This window comes from Podarcis erhardii (genome assembly GCF_964252035.2).
Source record: "Podarcis erhardii genome assembly, chromosome: 3".
NCBI classification, from domain to species: Eukaryota; Metazoa; Chordata; class Lepidosauria; order Squamata; family Lacertidae; genus Podarcis; species Podarcis erhardii.
The window spans coordinates 97,378,868-97,395,385 of NC_138507.1; the positions used below are offsets into that span (position 1 = coordinate 97,378,868).

General features: G+C 41.7%; 1 protein-coding gene across 2 annotated transcripts in view; it reads right to left on the reverse strand.

Annotated features, from left to right (window-relative positions):
* Positions 1-13,640, reverse strand: part of CENPF (centromere protein F) — a 32,498-nt gene extending 18,858 nt beyond the window's left edge. Inside the window, exons 1-10 of one of the 2 annotated variants that reach the window (XM_081854420.1) lie at positions 13,484-13,640; positions 9,083-9,262; positions 8,266-8,462; positions 7,900-8,009; positions 5,990-6,087; positions 5,375-5,666; positions 3,758-3,960; positions 2,907-3,032; positions 1,840-1,938; positions 987-1,109 (exon numbers count right to left, since the gene is read on the reverse strand). In XM_081854420.1, the coding sequence (XP_081710546.1) occupies positions 987-1,109; positions 1,840-1,938; positions 2,907-3,032; positions 3,758-3,960; positions 5,375-5,666; positions 5,990-6,087; positions 7,900-8,009; positions 8,266-8,462; positions 9,083-9,244 (1,410 nt within the window). In that variant the 5' untranslated portion in view covers positions 9,245-9,262; positions 13,484-13,640. Of the gene's footprint in view, positions 1-986; positions 1,110-1,839; positions 1,939-2,906; positions 3,033-3,757; positions 3,961-5,374; positions 5,667-5,989; positions 6,088-7,899; positions 8,010-8,265; positions 8,463-9,082; positions 9,279-13,483 lie in introns of both variants that reach the window. The other variant, XM_081854419.1, reaches the window with a different exon arrangement.
* Between the last annotated feature and the right edge of the window lie 2,878 nt (positions 13,641-16,518).

A 16,518-nucleotide genomic window follows, 5' to 3' on the forward strand; every position in this document is an offset into this window, starting at 1 on the left:
GGCCTTCATCATCAAACTGTGCGCAAGGACGCAACGAGATACTCTTTTATCCGCCCCCCCCCCCCCAGCTTGGCTTTTCTCCTCCCACATCCCAGTTCTCCCAGTGATGCTACCAGCAGGCACATCACCATAACTGTCAACGTTTCCCTTTTTTAAAGGGAATTTCCCTGATTCCGAATAGGATTCCTCACAAGAAAAAGGAAAAGTTGACAGCTATGCATATCACTCTTTTGAGATGACAGGTGCAAGGAGCTGTAGGCTCCGTTAACGTTTGCCGGAGCCTCTTATTAATGATGGGGCCCTGCAGTGAGCCCCTCCCCAATAACAGCTTAAGTAGCCGGGGGTCTGGCAAAACCTCAGCCAGTCTGGGAGCCTGGGCATTGTGTGGACCGGAGGCTCTGCAGCAGCAATGAAGTCTGCTGCATTTCACTGGATGGGAAGCAGTCACAGGCGTTTCCAGACGGATCTGCAACTTGCCCCGTTTGGCTGAATGCACCAGTAACGAGGGAAGAAGATACCTCACAAAAGCCTCTTGGATGCCACCTTTCGAAGTCTCTCCAGAGGTTTGGAGGGGATTCCTACAGAAAACTGTGGGCTGTGTTTCACGGGACTATAGTGGGAGTGGCTAAATAATTTCAAGTTTGCAGGAACGGAACACTTCACCTAACCAAGTCCTTCGCTGCAGCTTGCAAGTTCAAATACATATCGGCTGATGGTCAATACACGGTCATAAGGCAAAAACCTCCATTATCTCTCGCCACTAACACTTGTGCTCTCTCTGGCTTGCAGATCGCGGCTGGCAGCCATTCTGACTGCTCTGGGCCAGGTCACAGTGATATTGTTAACTGTGCAGTCGATGGGTCATGCACTGTCCTGCTCCTAAATATATCTCTTCTTTGCCAGAACTGAAAGGGCAAGTGGGATTCACATCAGCGACACCAGGCCATGGGTCGTAAATATGCAATTATTCCTGTAATTCTGTTTACCTCACAGGCTTTTTTCAGTTCGCTTTCCTTCAGCTGCATTGCCTGAGTAGCCTGGTCCGCTCGACTCAACTTGTGTGAAAAATCATCAACCTTTTTTTCCAATTGCTGCTTTGCAGACTTGGTCTAAAGGGGGAAAGATGGCACGTTTTACTTTGCAGCCACGTGTGACGGAAATATTCTCAGTGCAGCTGGGGATTCACAGAAGAGGCCACTTAGAAGCATGTTTTTGGAGGTCAGTGACTGGGATGATGAGGAGGTCTAGAAACCTATGAGGAACGTTTGTTGAGCCTGGAGAAGACTAAGGGGAGAAGACAGAAGACAGAGCCGACTTGTTGCTTAAGATAACAGGCCTAGAACCAAGGCAGATTTCTGCTCAGCATTAAGAGAGCCAGAGTGGTCTAGTGCCCAGGACCTGGGAGACCAGGGTTCAAATCCCCACTCGGCCATAAAGTTCATTGGGTGACCTCAGGCCACTCACTATCTCTCAGCCTAGCCTACCTCACAGGGTTGCTGTGAGGAAAAAATGCAGAGGGGGGGTATGTGCGCCACCTTGAGCTCCCTGGAGAAAAAAAGTGGGATATAAATGTAATAAAAATACTAAATTAAAAATAATTAATTAATTAAAGAGCTCTTGGTGAACCAAACAGCCTCAGGAAGTGGTGAGCTGTCCCTTACTGGAGTTATTTCAGCAATGGCTGGATGGTTTTTTGTTTTTTTATTATTTAAAAAATGTCATTGACTTGAAAGATTCATGCGCTGAGGGAGCTGCACAAGATCACCTCCAAGATCCCATCCGACTCTATAAAGTTCTAGGATCCCTCCCCCTTACCAGCCATGTTTTAAAACTACCTACTTTCTCGAGTTCTGCTTGAAGAAGATTGTAGTTGTTCTTGGCTTGATGCAGTTCCCCTTGCAATTTCATTTTCACCTGATTGAGCTGGAGAGATGCTTCCTAAAACAACGTTAGGGAAAACCAAAATGATTATAAACCAGGAATGTGGTAAATTCTCAGATATTCCTGACCTGATCTCAGGTGGTGAAGGAAAAGGGGAAAAAATGGGTGAAACTTCCCAGTTGCTATGCACCCTGAAGGCCTGCATGTCTTTTTGCTGGTGAGCCTTTTACTAAGAAGGGAACAATGAGGAAACTGGAATATATAAATAGATATTTTCTACTGCTCCACTTCAGTCTTTTTCATTATGATTCTGTTGACAAGAAGGGTGGGAAGGATTCAATTGCATATACAATTCACTGAATCGCATCTATGGCCTGTAAAACTAGTACCATCAGCCCAGTGGGGCTTTAGAGACTTAGTTTTTCTTGAACAGCTGCCCTCCTATGGCAAATTGCTTTGGAAACCAGAAGAGTTTCAAAAGCAGCTTGTGACATGGCATGAAGGTTAGGAGTTCAAAGGGAAAAAAGGGGGGAAGGCAAAAACTCCACTGAAATTGCACACCCTGCATGTTAGCTTACGTAGGTGTGTGGATCCTAGCCTAAGTAGGCAACGTTGGCGGACATAGGAGAGAAATCAAATGTATCTGCTGGTATGCAACTTGTGGCAGGAACGAAAGAAATATTAAGGAGCAGGGCAGATTAAAGCTGCAATCCTATGCACGCTTATTTGGAAGGTAAAAAGAAGCATTTTTTCCATGGACTGAAATGGGAATATATATTTTTAGATTTACTGCTGGTCTTCATTCTTAAAAGAAATGCAAATCTTCGTTAAACCTTGATAGTCCTGGTATTTTGAAAGATGCCCAAGACATCAAGAAACAAGCCGATAAACAGGCTGTTCACCTGTGGCTGTGGGCTGATGGAAGTGCGATGCAGGACTGAACATTAGCGGGATCCTTCCAGGGACCCATGGGCTCCCCCAACCCCCCTTTCACTTGTGAAAATTTCCCCCTTCCCTGGCTTTACCTCCTGGTACTCTTTCTCTTTCTCTTTCATTTTCTGTTGCAAAGAGTGTTGGGCTCTTTCAAAATTTTGTCTCTGGCAGTTCAGCTCCTCTGAAAGCCTTTTCACCTTTTCCTCGGATGCGGTGTGCTATAAAACGAGTAATTTCAATATCACAAGGATTAGAATTATCTGGAACTAATATGAGCTGAATTAAATTATAGCTGGAAAGGGGGGAACAGTAGAGCATCTTAGAATAAAACAAATAAGAATGAATGATTTATAGATGAATAATTGTGAAGCATGAGGTAAGGAAGTTGTCACCCTCACAGAGCAATGGGAAAGACTACGTTTCACCTGCTCAGGTAGGATTGCTGTTAAAATGCTTTTTTTCCCAGTTCTTGCTAGCAAAGACAACAACTCAACAGATATAGCCATAACTTATTTCAGTATATGGCATAATGGAAGACTTAAAATTAGGGCCAGGATTTTATTTTATTTTTTGGTTGGTTGGTTGGGGGGAGAGGGGGAGAGAGAGGGAGAGGGAGAGAGAAAGAGAAAGAGAAAGAGAGTTGGCCAGTCAATCCCAAATTTAAAATCATATTAAGCAGCAAACTAGATTAATTAGATGGTATAATGGATAACAGAGTTGAATTCCACTACATCAGGCTTGCATAGGTAACGTCGGGAGGGTGGTTCCATGGTTCTGCTCCACATCAACCACTACTGAAGTCCACTGAAAAGCATTGCTTCAGCAGATATCAGATTATATGAATGTCTCCCCAATATCAGATCCACAAAAGTATACAATGAGTGTTGTGCATGCATGTGGGAAATGCCTCTTTAAAAGTCTAATATTTAGGAAAGAACCTTACCAGATTCATGGTCTGGTCAAGTTGTGCGTTAATTCTAGTTACTTCGTTTCTACTCTTGTTCAGAATTTTATCTTTTTCTGTCGACTCCATTTTCATATGTTCCAGCTGCAGCTTAGTTTCCTGAAGTTTAGCCGTGGTTGATTTCAAATCCTGTGTTTGAATCTGCAGATTACGTTCCAGTTCTTGAATTCTGGATCTTAACTCTGTATATACACAAAAGTTTGAATAATATAGCGTTGCTTCATATACCTTGGACAGAGTTTGCTTGCTTCTCTACAGGGAGATATCGAAATCATCTCTGCATACGATTTTGTAAAATGCATTGTTAGCTTAGCTTTGTAAACACATGTGCCATGAAACCCTCTTAAAAATCATACTTAAATTCTGGCATAATATACCTATGAGTAATTTGGAAGGATTATGGGGGGAAGATATTAGGTACACTTTTATGTAATAATTTAAGAGAAAATATGAAAATGCAATACAGGTAGTACTTAACCCCGGTCAAATTGCCAAAGATATATAAAAATAACATGAATATGTGTTGGAGGTGTAAAGAAGGAATAGGCACGTTTATCCACATGTGTTGGGAGTGCAAGAAAATAAGAGAATTTTGGGAGGTTATTTAAAATGAAATTTTAAAAAATGTTTAAATTCTCCATTAACAAAAAACCTGAGGCTCTTTTACTTGGTATTATGCCACGAGAAATTTAAAGAACTGCCCAACCCATATTTATATAGGCAACCACCGCAGCTAGGATTCTAATAGCCAAAAATTGGAAAAGCAATAACATTCCCACAAAAATGGACTGGTTAGTAAAAATGATGGAGTACTCATAGCTTGCAAATTAGCTAGGAGATTAAGAGGAAACACCATACAAAGAGTCAGTAAAGATTGGTCAATATTTAAAGACTATCTCAAAATTTATATAGAAAATACAAATCTCCTGACAGATATATAAATAAATCTAATAAATAGAGAAGTTAGACGAGAGAAAAGATGTAATTATTACAAAAGAAAAACAAAATAAGCAATATGAAATGTGCAGAGATTTAATGAGTGACAAAATTACACAGTGAGACTGGCTGGAAGTCAATAATCACAGTATGTTTGCATCTTGGTTGGTAGGTAGGTAGAAGGGGTTCTGAAGGTGAGGTATGTATTCTATGTTTCGTATGTAATATATGTAAGGTAATGTTAAGTATATATTGTTTTGTAATGTATTGATATTTATAACAAAATGGGGGGGGGACTTAAATTCTTTGGAGTTCTCTAGATAGAATAATAAAAATAATAATAATGTTTGCAGGACACCTTTTAATGTCCTGATCTTGTGCAAGCATGTAACTCAGGGATGCAGAACAAGTAGACCCCCAGATATAGTTGGACTCCAGCTCCCATCATATCCAACTCGTGGCTGGGCAAATGGAATCCAACATCTGGAGGGCCACAGGAATCCAACATCCGGAGGGCCAGCATTTGCAATCTGGAATGAGCACTACTATACTACTGTAGTGCCAGCATTGCAAGGACATCAGTTGCATTGTGTTGCAGGAGGCTAACTAACTACAAAGTTCAAGAATGAGTTCAAGTTTGTTACGATATTTGCGAGATACCTTGGTTCTGGATTTTCATCTTGTCAACGAATGAAGAGTCCTTACAACTGTCTGAGACGCTGCTGGTGAACTCTTTCTTTGCCGATCTCCGGTCTTTGTCACTAGGAGTTGTCCCAGATTCCCAAGGAAAATGCGATGGCATTGACCCGCTGCTCACAGGAGTTTCTTGACTACTGGATAAAGGCCGGCTTGGCGTTTTCTCTTGTTGCCATGAGAACACAGAGGAGGAAGCCTGTTGCCGGGCAATTTCTCTGCGACTTATAGTACTTTCAGGATGCGAGGGGATTGTTTTCTTTTAAAAACAAAAGAAGAGAGGGAAAAATGCTTACCTAATTGGACTGGCCTCAATACAGAAGATTCTTCAGAGAAAAAGAATTGACTACTGAGAGCTGGAACAAACAACAGAGGTCACTCTCTAGCATACTGTTCTTTATGAGGAGAATGAAAACCTCTACCCATTCATCATTCTTCAGCCTGTATGACAGTTTTGCTATCTGAAAGTCAACTGTGGGCTGCTTCACTATTTTGTTTAGCTTTCTTTTGGTTGAGAAACTCCACCTTTCCTATTCTGAACCAATTCTTTGTGTTAACAGCATTCTAAGCCTTGTTTCATACCATTACTTGACACTTCATGCTCTTCAGTTCAGCTTCCAACCTCCTCCTTTCTTCTGTTTCTTTGTTGTATTTTACTTGAAGCTCCTCAAACTTTGAATCTGTTCGTGCAAAAAATAAACATCTCAATAAGCTTATGAAGCAAATGTTATACGTCTCTGTGTGTCCTTATAAAAAGAACAAAGATACTGAAGTGTGATGTTTCTCAACATGGCATACTAGCAAATCATGCCATTCTGATGTAAGGAGCATCCTTTACAATACATAATGGCTCTGTCTGCATACAGACACAAGCTAAAGGACTTGGATTAAGAAACCAGAGCGTGCAAAAAGGAAGAGCTTCCTGACGACTAGAAGAATGGCATCTTGTAAACCAGAAGTTCAGAATGTGTGGCCCTCCAAATATTGCTGGACTACAATTCCTCTCATCCCTGACCGTTAGTCATTCTGGCTAGGACTGATGGAAGGTACAGTCAAACAATTTCTAGAAGGCTGCAGATTCGCCATCCCTAGGGCAAACAAACCAGGTGGTACCTCTAGTTACGAACATAATCCGTTCTTAACCTGAAACCTGAAACTGTTCTTAACTAGAGGCGTGCTTTCATAATGGGGGCTCTTGCTGCTGCTGCGCTGCCGACACACGATTTCCATTCTCATCCTGGGGCAAAGTTCTCAACTCGAGGTAACTCTTCCAGGTTAGCGGAGTTTGTAACCTGAGGCGTTTGTAACTCGATGTACCACTGTATAGAGGACAGTCTAGTGTTATGTCTGAACCTGGGGTTGTGGTTTGTTTTTCCATAAGAAACCAACCATGAGTTAAGGCTGGCTAACAAGTATGGTTTGTTAGTGTGAAACAAACTTTTGTCCCAAGTACAGTGGTACCTCAGGTTACAGACGCATCAGGTTACAGACTCCGCTAACCCAGAAATAGTACCTCGGGTTAAGAACTTTGCTTCAGGATGCGAACAGAAATTGTGCTCTGGAGGTGCGGCGGCAGCAGGAGGCCCCATTAACTAAAGTGGTACCTCAGGTTAAGAACAGTTTCAGGTTAAGAACGGACCTCCAGAACAAATTAAGTTCTTAACCCAAGGTACCACTGTACAGGCATAAGGCTAAGCTGTCCTCTTCTGGCTTGTTCATCCACTTGCACCAGAGGAGGAACAAATCAGGAGCAACTGTTTATATGCACCAGCACAATATGGTGTATTAAGCCAAGAGCCCTGGCTTACTAATTTTATGTTTGTTGAACTGTGTTAAGGAAAAAGAGTAACGAAGAACATTGGTATCCAAGTGTTGCACATTTAATGATCGTCAGAATTATGCATGCAAAAGTGAGGAAGGATAGTTGGAAACGAGGAAAGATGGAAATATTTGACAGCAAAAAGCAGTTGTTAAGCTGGACATAATGTTGAGGAAACAAGGAAATTATAGAGAAAAACTGGAGTCTGGAGGCCGGTTGGGCAATACTGTACATAAAAAGAGCATTCAAAACGTAAGATACTGGGATAGATTATATTATATGTTGATATGAAGAAACTAAAGATAAAATCTAAGTTTTAAGCATTATTTGTTACATTAATAAGGTTGGTTTTATTCATGTGGCATTTTGATAAAATCCGCAATATTACTGTAAATGGCTTTTTGATTTTCCAGGAAGTTTGAAAATGCTTAGGTATATGCACAATTATATATATATATTTTAATAATAAAGGGTTTGCTTTTTAAGAACCTCGGTTTACCACTACATGTGAACACAGTCACTGTCTGGGCACTTTGCCCTCAAAATGAACAGGACACAATATGGATGACAGTTGGCCATGTGGGCAGGACTGCATCATTGTTAACTTTTAAAAACATACGGGCACATGTAGGAATTCTATCCATAAAGTTCTTAAGATAAAAACAAAGCATACCATTGTGACTTGGTGTTGAAGGAGCAGTGAAGTTCTTCTGTGGTGTACTATTGAAAGATATATCTGCAGCAGCAAAGGTTTTCTGGCTTTTTTCTAGTTCGTATTTGTATCTATTTTTTAATAAAAAATAAATAAATAAAGGCATAGAAAGTTACCTTAATAATAAGAAATGTAAGTTTCGATTCAGACTAAATTAGTTGAACTTAGGTCACATTAAAATCGTTGGGACAAGTGAACCATGATTTCATTGTGATCCAAGCTCAAATAACTTACTTACATACTCACTTAGAAGCAAATTACCTTGCATCTAATAGAGCAAAGATGGCTAACGCCTGGTTGGGAGGAACTTGGCTCGTAGAACCTCACCTTTTAAGTTCTTGTTCAAGCCTTTCAGTTTGTTTCTTGCTCAAGAGGAGTTGCCCTTCTTGAACGCTGATTTGTGTTTCTTTCACCTGAAGTTCATGAGAAAGTTTCTGCCTGGTTTTCTCTAGGCTGTCACAGAGTTCCATCAGGTTCTGGTTTTCTCTCTTCAGCGTCGCTCCTTCGTTTTTTTCATTTTCCACCTAATCGGAAGAGTACACAGCCACACCCGGTATGACTTGATGTAGGTTGCTTATTTTAAAGCTATGTTTTATTATCACTTTTTTGTATTGCAGTAGATTGTTATAAGGTGTACATTCTTTGTTTTTTCAGCTTATAAATTGAGTATTGTAAGTTAGAAAGACGTTATACAAATTAAAAGTGATGAAGATGATTTTCACTGCTGTTCTGTGAAAAACCACGTCAATCAGTTCTGGAGAAGAGTTACTATTTTTCTCTGGACTGTTTATCAATGGGATATCAACATAACATTGGAGTGGAATATGAAAAGTCTAATCTAAGTGTTAAACCAAAGCTAGCCAGTGTAGTGTCCTTGTACATAAATTATAGTGTTGTCCTTTTTAAGTTGCGCCCAAGGATAATATATGACATCCATTGTGATTCTGGCCACTGTGGCTCTTCCCCTCTCAGCTTCTAGTCATTAAACTGGTCGAAAAGTAAAAACCTGCTAGAAGCAGAAATACTACATATTTCCAGTATGTGCCTTTTTAATTGAAGCAATGAAAAAATTATGAGAATATACTAGCAATATCAGATTGTCCCCTAAATTGGTGCTATATTTATATCTATATAGTTATACTACCTTCTGCTTCTGCTTTTGCAAAGCAGCCTCCAGAGACTCCAGCTGAAACTGCCTTTGCTGCCGCTCTTTTTTCAGCTTCTCAAGTTGACTTTCAAGTTCTTGAATCTTGTGAAGGGCTCTTGTGGAAAGGCCTTCCTTCCACTCTTCCACAGCCCAGCTCATCTCGTCAGATTCCGACCCCTTAAGGAACAGGAGGCTTCACAAAAAGGGGGGAAGAAAAGAAAAATAATGACCTTAAAGGCATTGCCCTTTTGAGCGTCCACAAATATTTCTCTGCTAGCCTTTGCCAAGCTGGTGCCCTCTAAATGTTTCGGATTACAACTCCTATCAGCCCAAATTATTGGAAGGGCACCAGGTTGGGGAAAACTGGTCCATATGATTGAAATAAAGGATAGATTTTTTGTCTATGAGTCTTATTCCTCAGTTATGTACTAATTTAGAAAGTGGGGAGAAGTCATTATAGGTGGAAGTAATTTTTTACATATAGAAATGTTTTCTTTTATTTGTTTTGTTATACTGTTGACTGGCTATACACGTGTATGTGTGTGTGTGTAAAATAAAGTGGGCTGGTGACATGGGGCAGGGGTCTTACTTGTTCACTACAGAGACTACAGAGCTGAAGGCTGAGGTGAAAGGTGGTGCCTGGGTTGAGCCCTGTTATTATTACTAATTTATATGCCACTTAACGTCAAAGCCAATTTTTAAGTGGTTTATACAAATAAAAACCAAGTACGCAAACATTTTTGAGTCATGCTGCAATCCTAACCTTCAGATGGGCCATATGGGGGAGATCAGGATGTGGTTGTGTGTTTTATTTTTATTTTTTTACTAATTGTTGTTGTTATTTTCTTCTTTTTATTTTATTCTTCTCTATTTCACTTTTTGTTTTTTCTTTCACTTTTTGTTTTTCTTCTCCCTTTGGAGTCCTATGTCTGTGGCCTTTATTAAGGTCCATAGACTGCATACTCATTGAGGTAGTAGTTGGTTTATGGAGGACCCTGAGTGAGAGACAGGGAAAGGTTAGTCTCCCTGGGTGAGAGGCTGGGAGAAGAAAGGAAAGATCTCAGGTGGGAGCTGGGAAGAACTACTGTCCTCTGTGGGTGGTAAGGGCAATAAATGACTTTTAAAAGAGCACTCCATACTTTACTTATTCCATTTGCATTTCCTGTAATTGCAGTTTTATTATAGGAAAATCTTAATAAAATATTTTATTTTCTATTTTTCCTTTTTTTGAACTTTTTTATTCCCACAGATAATTCCTTTTCCCACCACCATCACCATCCACCACCGCTCACCCCACCTTTGTGTTAGACTTCAAATCTACTCAATTGCAATTTCTTTCCACTTCTATTACTTTCTTTCACACACCTTTAACCTAATTTCATGCTTCTTTTTCTATTACACATTGTTATCCATCTTATTTAGTATTCCAGTATTTAAAACGGAACTTGTTTATTCTAACAGGAGTTCTGATTTTTCAATATGGTTTTGCAAGTATCCTTTAAACACCTTCCAGTCCCTGTCTATCTTCTCTTATGAGATCCTTCCAATTTCTCCCATTGTTTTGGATATATTGTAGTACTCCAATAATTTGGCAAGCCACTCTATTTTTGTCGGTATAGTACCACAGTAGCCGCAAGGCTATTGATTGTGAAAAATTGGAAAATACTGGAAGACACAAGATTTACCCACTCTGGAAGAATGGCAGATGAAGATGATCGATTACATGGGATTGGCAGAAATGACCGGCAGAATCCGAGACCAGGGAAAAGAGTCGGCGGAAGAGGACTGGAGGAAATTTAAAGACTACTTACAGAAATATTGTAAAATTAATGAATGCTAGAATGATGTTGGACTGAAATTAAGTGGTTACCAGCTGTAATGCAAAGGTTGAGTAATAAGCTAAAATAAGTTATATTAAGTTACAATAAGGATTTGCTGAAATAAGATCTGAACTGGAATACAAAAGGGGGAGGTGAGAGGAGGTCCGAGATATAAGGTAATGGAAATAAGTGATGGGAATTATATTTGTTTTGTTTTGTTTTGTTTTAATTGTGTATTTTTGGTATTTTGGTATTTTTTCTGTGCATTACTTGTTTTTTGTGGTTTTTATGTTTGTACTAAATTGGAAACTCTAATAAATATTTTTTTAAAAAGAAAGAAAGAAAAATTGGAAAAGTGGTAAAATATTTTCTTTTTTAATGATGTGGTGTACCTCCCCAGCTGAAGAGGCCTCAAGCTAGCATGGATGACCTACCCTGGCAAATCTATTGATGGAGCCTGAAGGAAAGCTCTGCTGCCCCTCTTATTAGGAGGGCAAAAAGGGGGGGGATTGTCAAGGCAGGGAGTGAGCGTGTTGGGGGCAAGCGGAGGGATAAATAAAGTTGTGCTGCAATTTCACTGGCCCCGTTCACAGAGCTCAGTGTAATTTACACCACCAAAAATGCAGGCATAATTAACACTCATCCCAAAGGAATTGACAGAAGGGCAGAAAATTAAGGTTTACAGTGCTCCTTACAACCCCTATCCCCTGGCCAGGAACAGCTAAGATGCAGCTTAACTTGCAAAGGATGCAGTGACTGTGATGACTGAGACAGTCCTAGGTGAGTCGATCGCCATCATATTTTGGCTGATCCACTATGCAGGTACGCCATTGCCAGGCACTATGTTTTAATGATCTTATCTTGTTTTGATTATGTATGTCACTGTATCTTTTTTCAGTATTATGATTAATATTAATTACAATTATAACCTGCCCTTCATTCCAAAGGTGCCCAGGGCCATTCTCCCTATGAGGGACTCAACACACTGTAAAAAGAAGCTGATGCTTCTTTTCTTCTGAGTAAGGCAGCATGACCCACTAACCAATGGTCCCTTAGGCAACTTCTAAAAGGGGATTTGACCAATTCATGGGAGATCAGCCTATCAATGGCTTCTAGTAGGCATGATGTCTACATGGTTCACCCAGGATCAGAGGCAGTATGACTCTCAATACCAGTCTCTAAGGAGACTGGACAAACAGATAGGTTCCCTTTCTACCAGCACTCACTTTTCTGGTAACCTATGGTAACCAGCCAAACAGTTACAGTCATACCTCATGTTACGTCCGCTTCATGTTACGTTCTTTCAGGTTACGTGCCGCAGCAACCCGGAAGTACTGGAAAGGGTTACTTCCGGGTTTCGTCGCTCACGCAAAATGACGTCACTCGCAGAAGCGGCGAATCGCAACCCGCAGATGCGCTGCTGCGGGCTGCGCTCTTTTCATGTTGCGAACAGGCCTCCAGAACGGATCCCGTTCACAACCAGAGGTACCACTGTATTAGAAGGCAGAACCCTTAATGTAAAAATATATAATGAAGGTGTCGGGCTTCTCCCTGGGGAGAGCATTCCAGAGATGAAGAGCCACTACAGAGAAGGTCTGTTCTTGTGTTGCCACCATCCAAACCTCTTATGGAGGAGGCACATGAAGAAGGGCCTCAGATGATGAATGCAGAGTCTGGGACGGTTTATATGGAGAGAAGGTGGACCTTGAGGCATTGCGGTCCTGAGCCATTTAAGGCTTATAGTCAAAATCAGCACTTTGAATTGGGCCCGGAAGCTAGTTTGATGTTCCTGGAATGACAAAGTGGCTTTTGAAGTAAGGTTACAGGGAACCAGACAGAGGGCCTTCTTGGTAGTGGCACCCACCCTGTAGAACACCCTCCCTTCAGATGTGAAGGAAATACCAGTAAGTAGCTATCCTATCTTTAAAAGACATCTGAAGGCAGCCCTGTTCAGGGAAGTTTTTAATACTTCATTGGGAGCCGCCCAGAGTGGCTGGGGAGACTCAGCCATATTATTATTTTGATATGTAAAGAGCACTTACAAAAAACAAAACAAAACCCACAAGTACTGCAAAATGCAACATTTTGAACCCTCCAAAAACTGTGTGTCCCAGACAGGTGGAGAGGGGCGGGGAGCAGTTTCCCACCGCTTCAAAATTTCCATTCATTTAAGATTTTACACCTACCTGGAAGTAAGGCTGCAATTCTATTCCCCCGCTTACTTGAGAGGAAGCCCCACTGGATGCAACCAGAGTTTCTTATGAGCAGACATGTATTGAATTGCATGGTTAAGTCTTCCCTGCAACCTTCTTTCTTTCTTTTTAGAAATCTATTGAAGGACGTCAGTGCAAACGTATGCAACTTCTACTGGGGAGTAAGCCCTATGGAACTTCATGAGGCTTAAACTTCTGAACATCACATCAAATAGATAAATATCTATACATACATGCATACACACGATAAACAGATACATAAACTATACAATGAAAGCTGTGCATAATATAAAAATAATAATGCAAGACATATATTCTTCTCTGAGTCCATCCTTCACCTCCCACGGGAAGATCCGCTCTCCTACCTTCGTTTCCCGCTGCAACACCCAGGATCTCGCCTTCGCTCCTCGTTCAGGGCTTACAGAGGATTCAAACCTGCCACCATCTCCCCGACGCAGGCGGTTAGCGGAGGACAAGCCGGGACACCGATTGGCCAGCCCCGAATGTCAATCTCTTTCCTGCGTTCTTCAGTTGAGCCAATAGGGAATCACCGGCGGGTGTGACGACACCTCGCTTCTGAGTGGCGAGTTTGGGTTTCCTCTTCAAACCTCATTGGCTGGGAGGGCGGAAAATAAAGGCGGGAGGCGACGTTGCGCTTTCTTTTTATCCAACAGCGAACGCGCCAAGAGTTCCTTTCAGAGTCGTGTCACAAAAGGCAACAAAGGAGTTATTGTAAAGCGAGGGTAGCCCGCGTCGCGGGTTCCCGCCAAACCTTCTGGACTACAACTCCTATCAGCCCCCGCGAGCATGGGGAATGGTCAGGGGTAATGGGAGTTGTAGTCCACAACATGAGGCGTGGTGAGAGATGAGCCACCACAGCAATAAAGACTAACCAGTTTAGCATGGCAGGAACTCTCGTGGATTAGAGACAGTAATCACGAAAAGGCTGTGCGGAATCTGGAACCCCCTTTGTTTGCTCTTTATGCCTGGGCGGATCTGCTATGCCCAGTCCTCACTGCTGAAGAGACCAGCAGTGGAGACTGGGGAGCACAGGGTTGTTTTTTTGTGATGTGTCACCCAGAGAGATTTGTTTTCTTTATTTAGTTCAGAGGTAGGCAACCTAAGGACCGGGGCTGGATGCGGCCCAATCACCTTCTCAATCCGGCCCGCAGACGGTCCGGGAATCAGCATGTTTTTACATGAGTAGAATGTGTCCTTTTACAGTGGTACCTCGGGTTACATACGCTTCAGGTTACAGACTCCGCTAACCCAGAAATAGTACCTTGGGTTAAGAACTTTGCTTCAGGATGAGAACAGAAATCGTGCTCCGGCAGCGCGGCGGCAGCAGGAGGCCCCATTAGCTAAAGTGGTGCTTCAGGTTAAGAACAGTTTCAGGTTAAGAACAGACCTCCGGAACGAATTAAGTACTTAACTTGAGGTACCACTGTATTTAAAATGCATCTCTGGGTTATTTGTGGGGCATAGGAATTCGTAAAATAAGTGGAAACGTAGATAAGAAATGAATAAATATAGAGGCAAATGGGAAGATGATGGGCTCAGTTCAGTTACATGTAATTAAGTTTGGTTTCGGCATAGGATGAAGATATTGTGGATTTGCTTCTTCTAAGTAAACATGCGTAAGATTGAAATATGAAGTCCCGATTTAAAACTGTGCTTGTCATGGGATTGTTAAAGTTGAAGAAATAAGTGCTTTGAAATGGGGAGAATGCTGTTGTTATTGGTCCTTCTTATGGGCTTTTCATAGGCATCTGGCTGGCCACTGCAAGAGCAGGGAGGTGGAATAGATGGGGCACATATATATTTGAAAGCAACTGTTCTCAGGTCATTCAACTTAAAATTAAGTCCAGGATGTATGCAATAATAAAGATGTTAACTATTCTGTAACTGATAATGTGCTCCTTTCATTTATGAGCTTTGCCTGATTTTTTGAAATACAAAGATCAGAATACCTTATCTGTTCTTGCCACTAGGTGATTCCCTTTTCCACAGGAAAAGGCAAAACAATTCTGTTTGCTTTTATACAGGAAAAGCAGAAATCTGTCTACAGTGGGGGGTTTATTAGATAAAAAAATGTTAGGAGTGCTGTATAATCAGGACTCTAGCTGTACCAGGTTTGTCAGATGACTGATATTAGATCTTGTTTTGAAAGATTACCGCATTCTGGAACATCTCTAGCATGGTGTTTGGAATAGTTTGCTTTTTGGCATCAGTGTAGCAATAAGGCTACAATCCTTATTCCTGCACTTAATCAATCCTATCCACCTCTGCGGAAGGAAAAGGATTCATGCAAGCAAAATGCTAATGATGAAGTATGGGCCATTCCTCAGCCCTGACAAACATACATTTTTAAACACATATTTTCATTTCATGTGAACGTATCCTCATTTTTGAATAGACATTTAGGCAGATGCAAATGGTTATTATGTTTCCCTTCACCCTTCAGTTTGTGACTGGCCTTCAGACCTCTTACACTGACCCTTTCCCCATTATCCATGCTAGCATCCCATTAAAATATATTAAACGGAACTTAACAGGCTTCAGCTCAGGCAGAAGATCAGTATTCCCATCACTGTTGAAAAAGCAACTGCTTATGTTCGCACTCTTAAGTGCCAACTTGCAAGACCTGAGTCTGTAAGCTAGTCAAGGCAATAATTTCAAAAGCAATGACCTCATGCCTTTTTCTTTTTCGGATGTGTAGGTCGCGGCGGGGTTATATCACCTAAGAATCAGAAACCATTACGTGAGATATTTTATTTCATTTGCCTGGGGCTGGGAACCTTTTTCAGGTCAAGGGCCACATTCCTTTGTGGATAGCCTTCCAGGGGCCACATTCCAGTGGTGGGTGTGCCCAGACATTCATCACTCTCCAGCCTCCATCCAGGCAAGGAATATATGTTATCACAGTTCAAGGGCACATTCTAGCTGGGTGAAATCACTAGAGGAGGCCAAGGAGCAGAGGCGGTTTTAGGGTAGTGCAATCGGTGCAGCCACACTGAGTGCTGTGCTGCAGGGGGCACCACAACAATGCTGTGGAATGGAGTGAGAGAGGTGGGGCGCGCCAGATTCTAGCGTCACACAGGGCGCTGCTGAAATCTGAGAGCCCAAAGTCCACCACTGCACAGAGCAGGGCCAGTGAGAGTTGTGGTCTAAGGAACGTGGCTCGGATAGAGTTTTGAGAACCAGATAAAGAGGCTGGCAGGCTGCATTTAGCCCTTTGAACCTGAGATTTTCCATCTGTGCTCTATACCCACTTACCTGAGAATAAAGCCCATGGAACTCAATGGTGCTTCCTTCTGATTAGGCATGTGTAGAATTGCACTCCAAGTAACTTTGATTTAAATAACACAAACACACGCGCACACACACTGGCCCTGCCCTG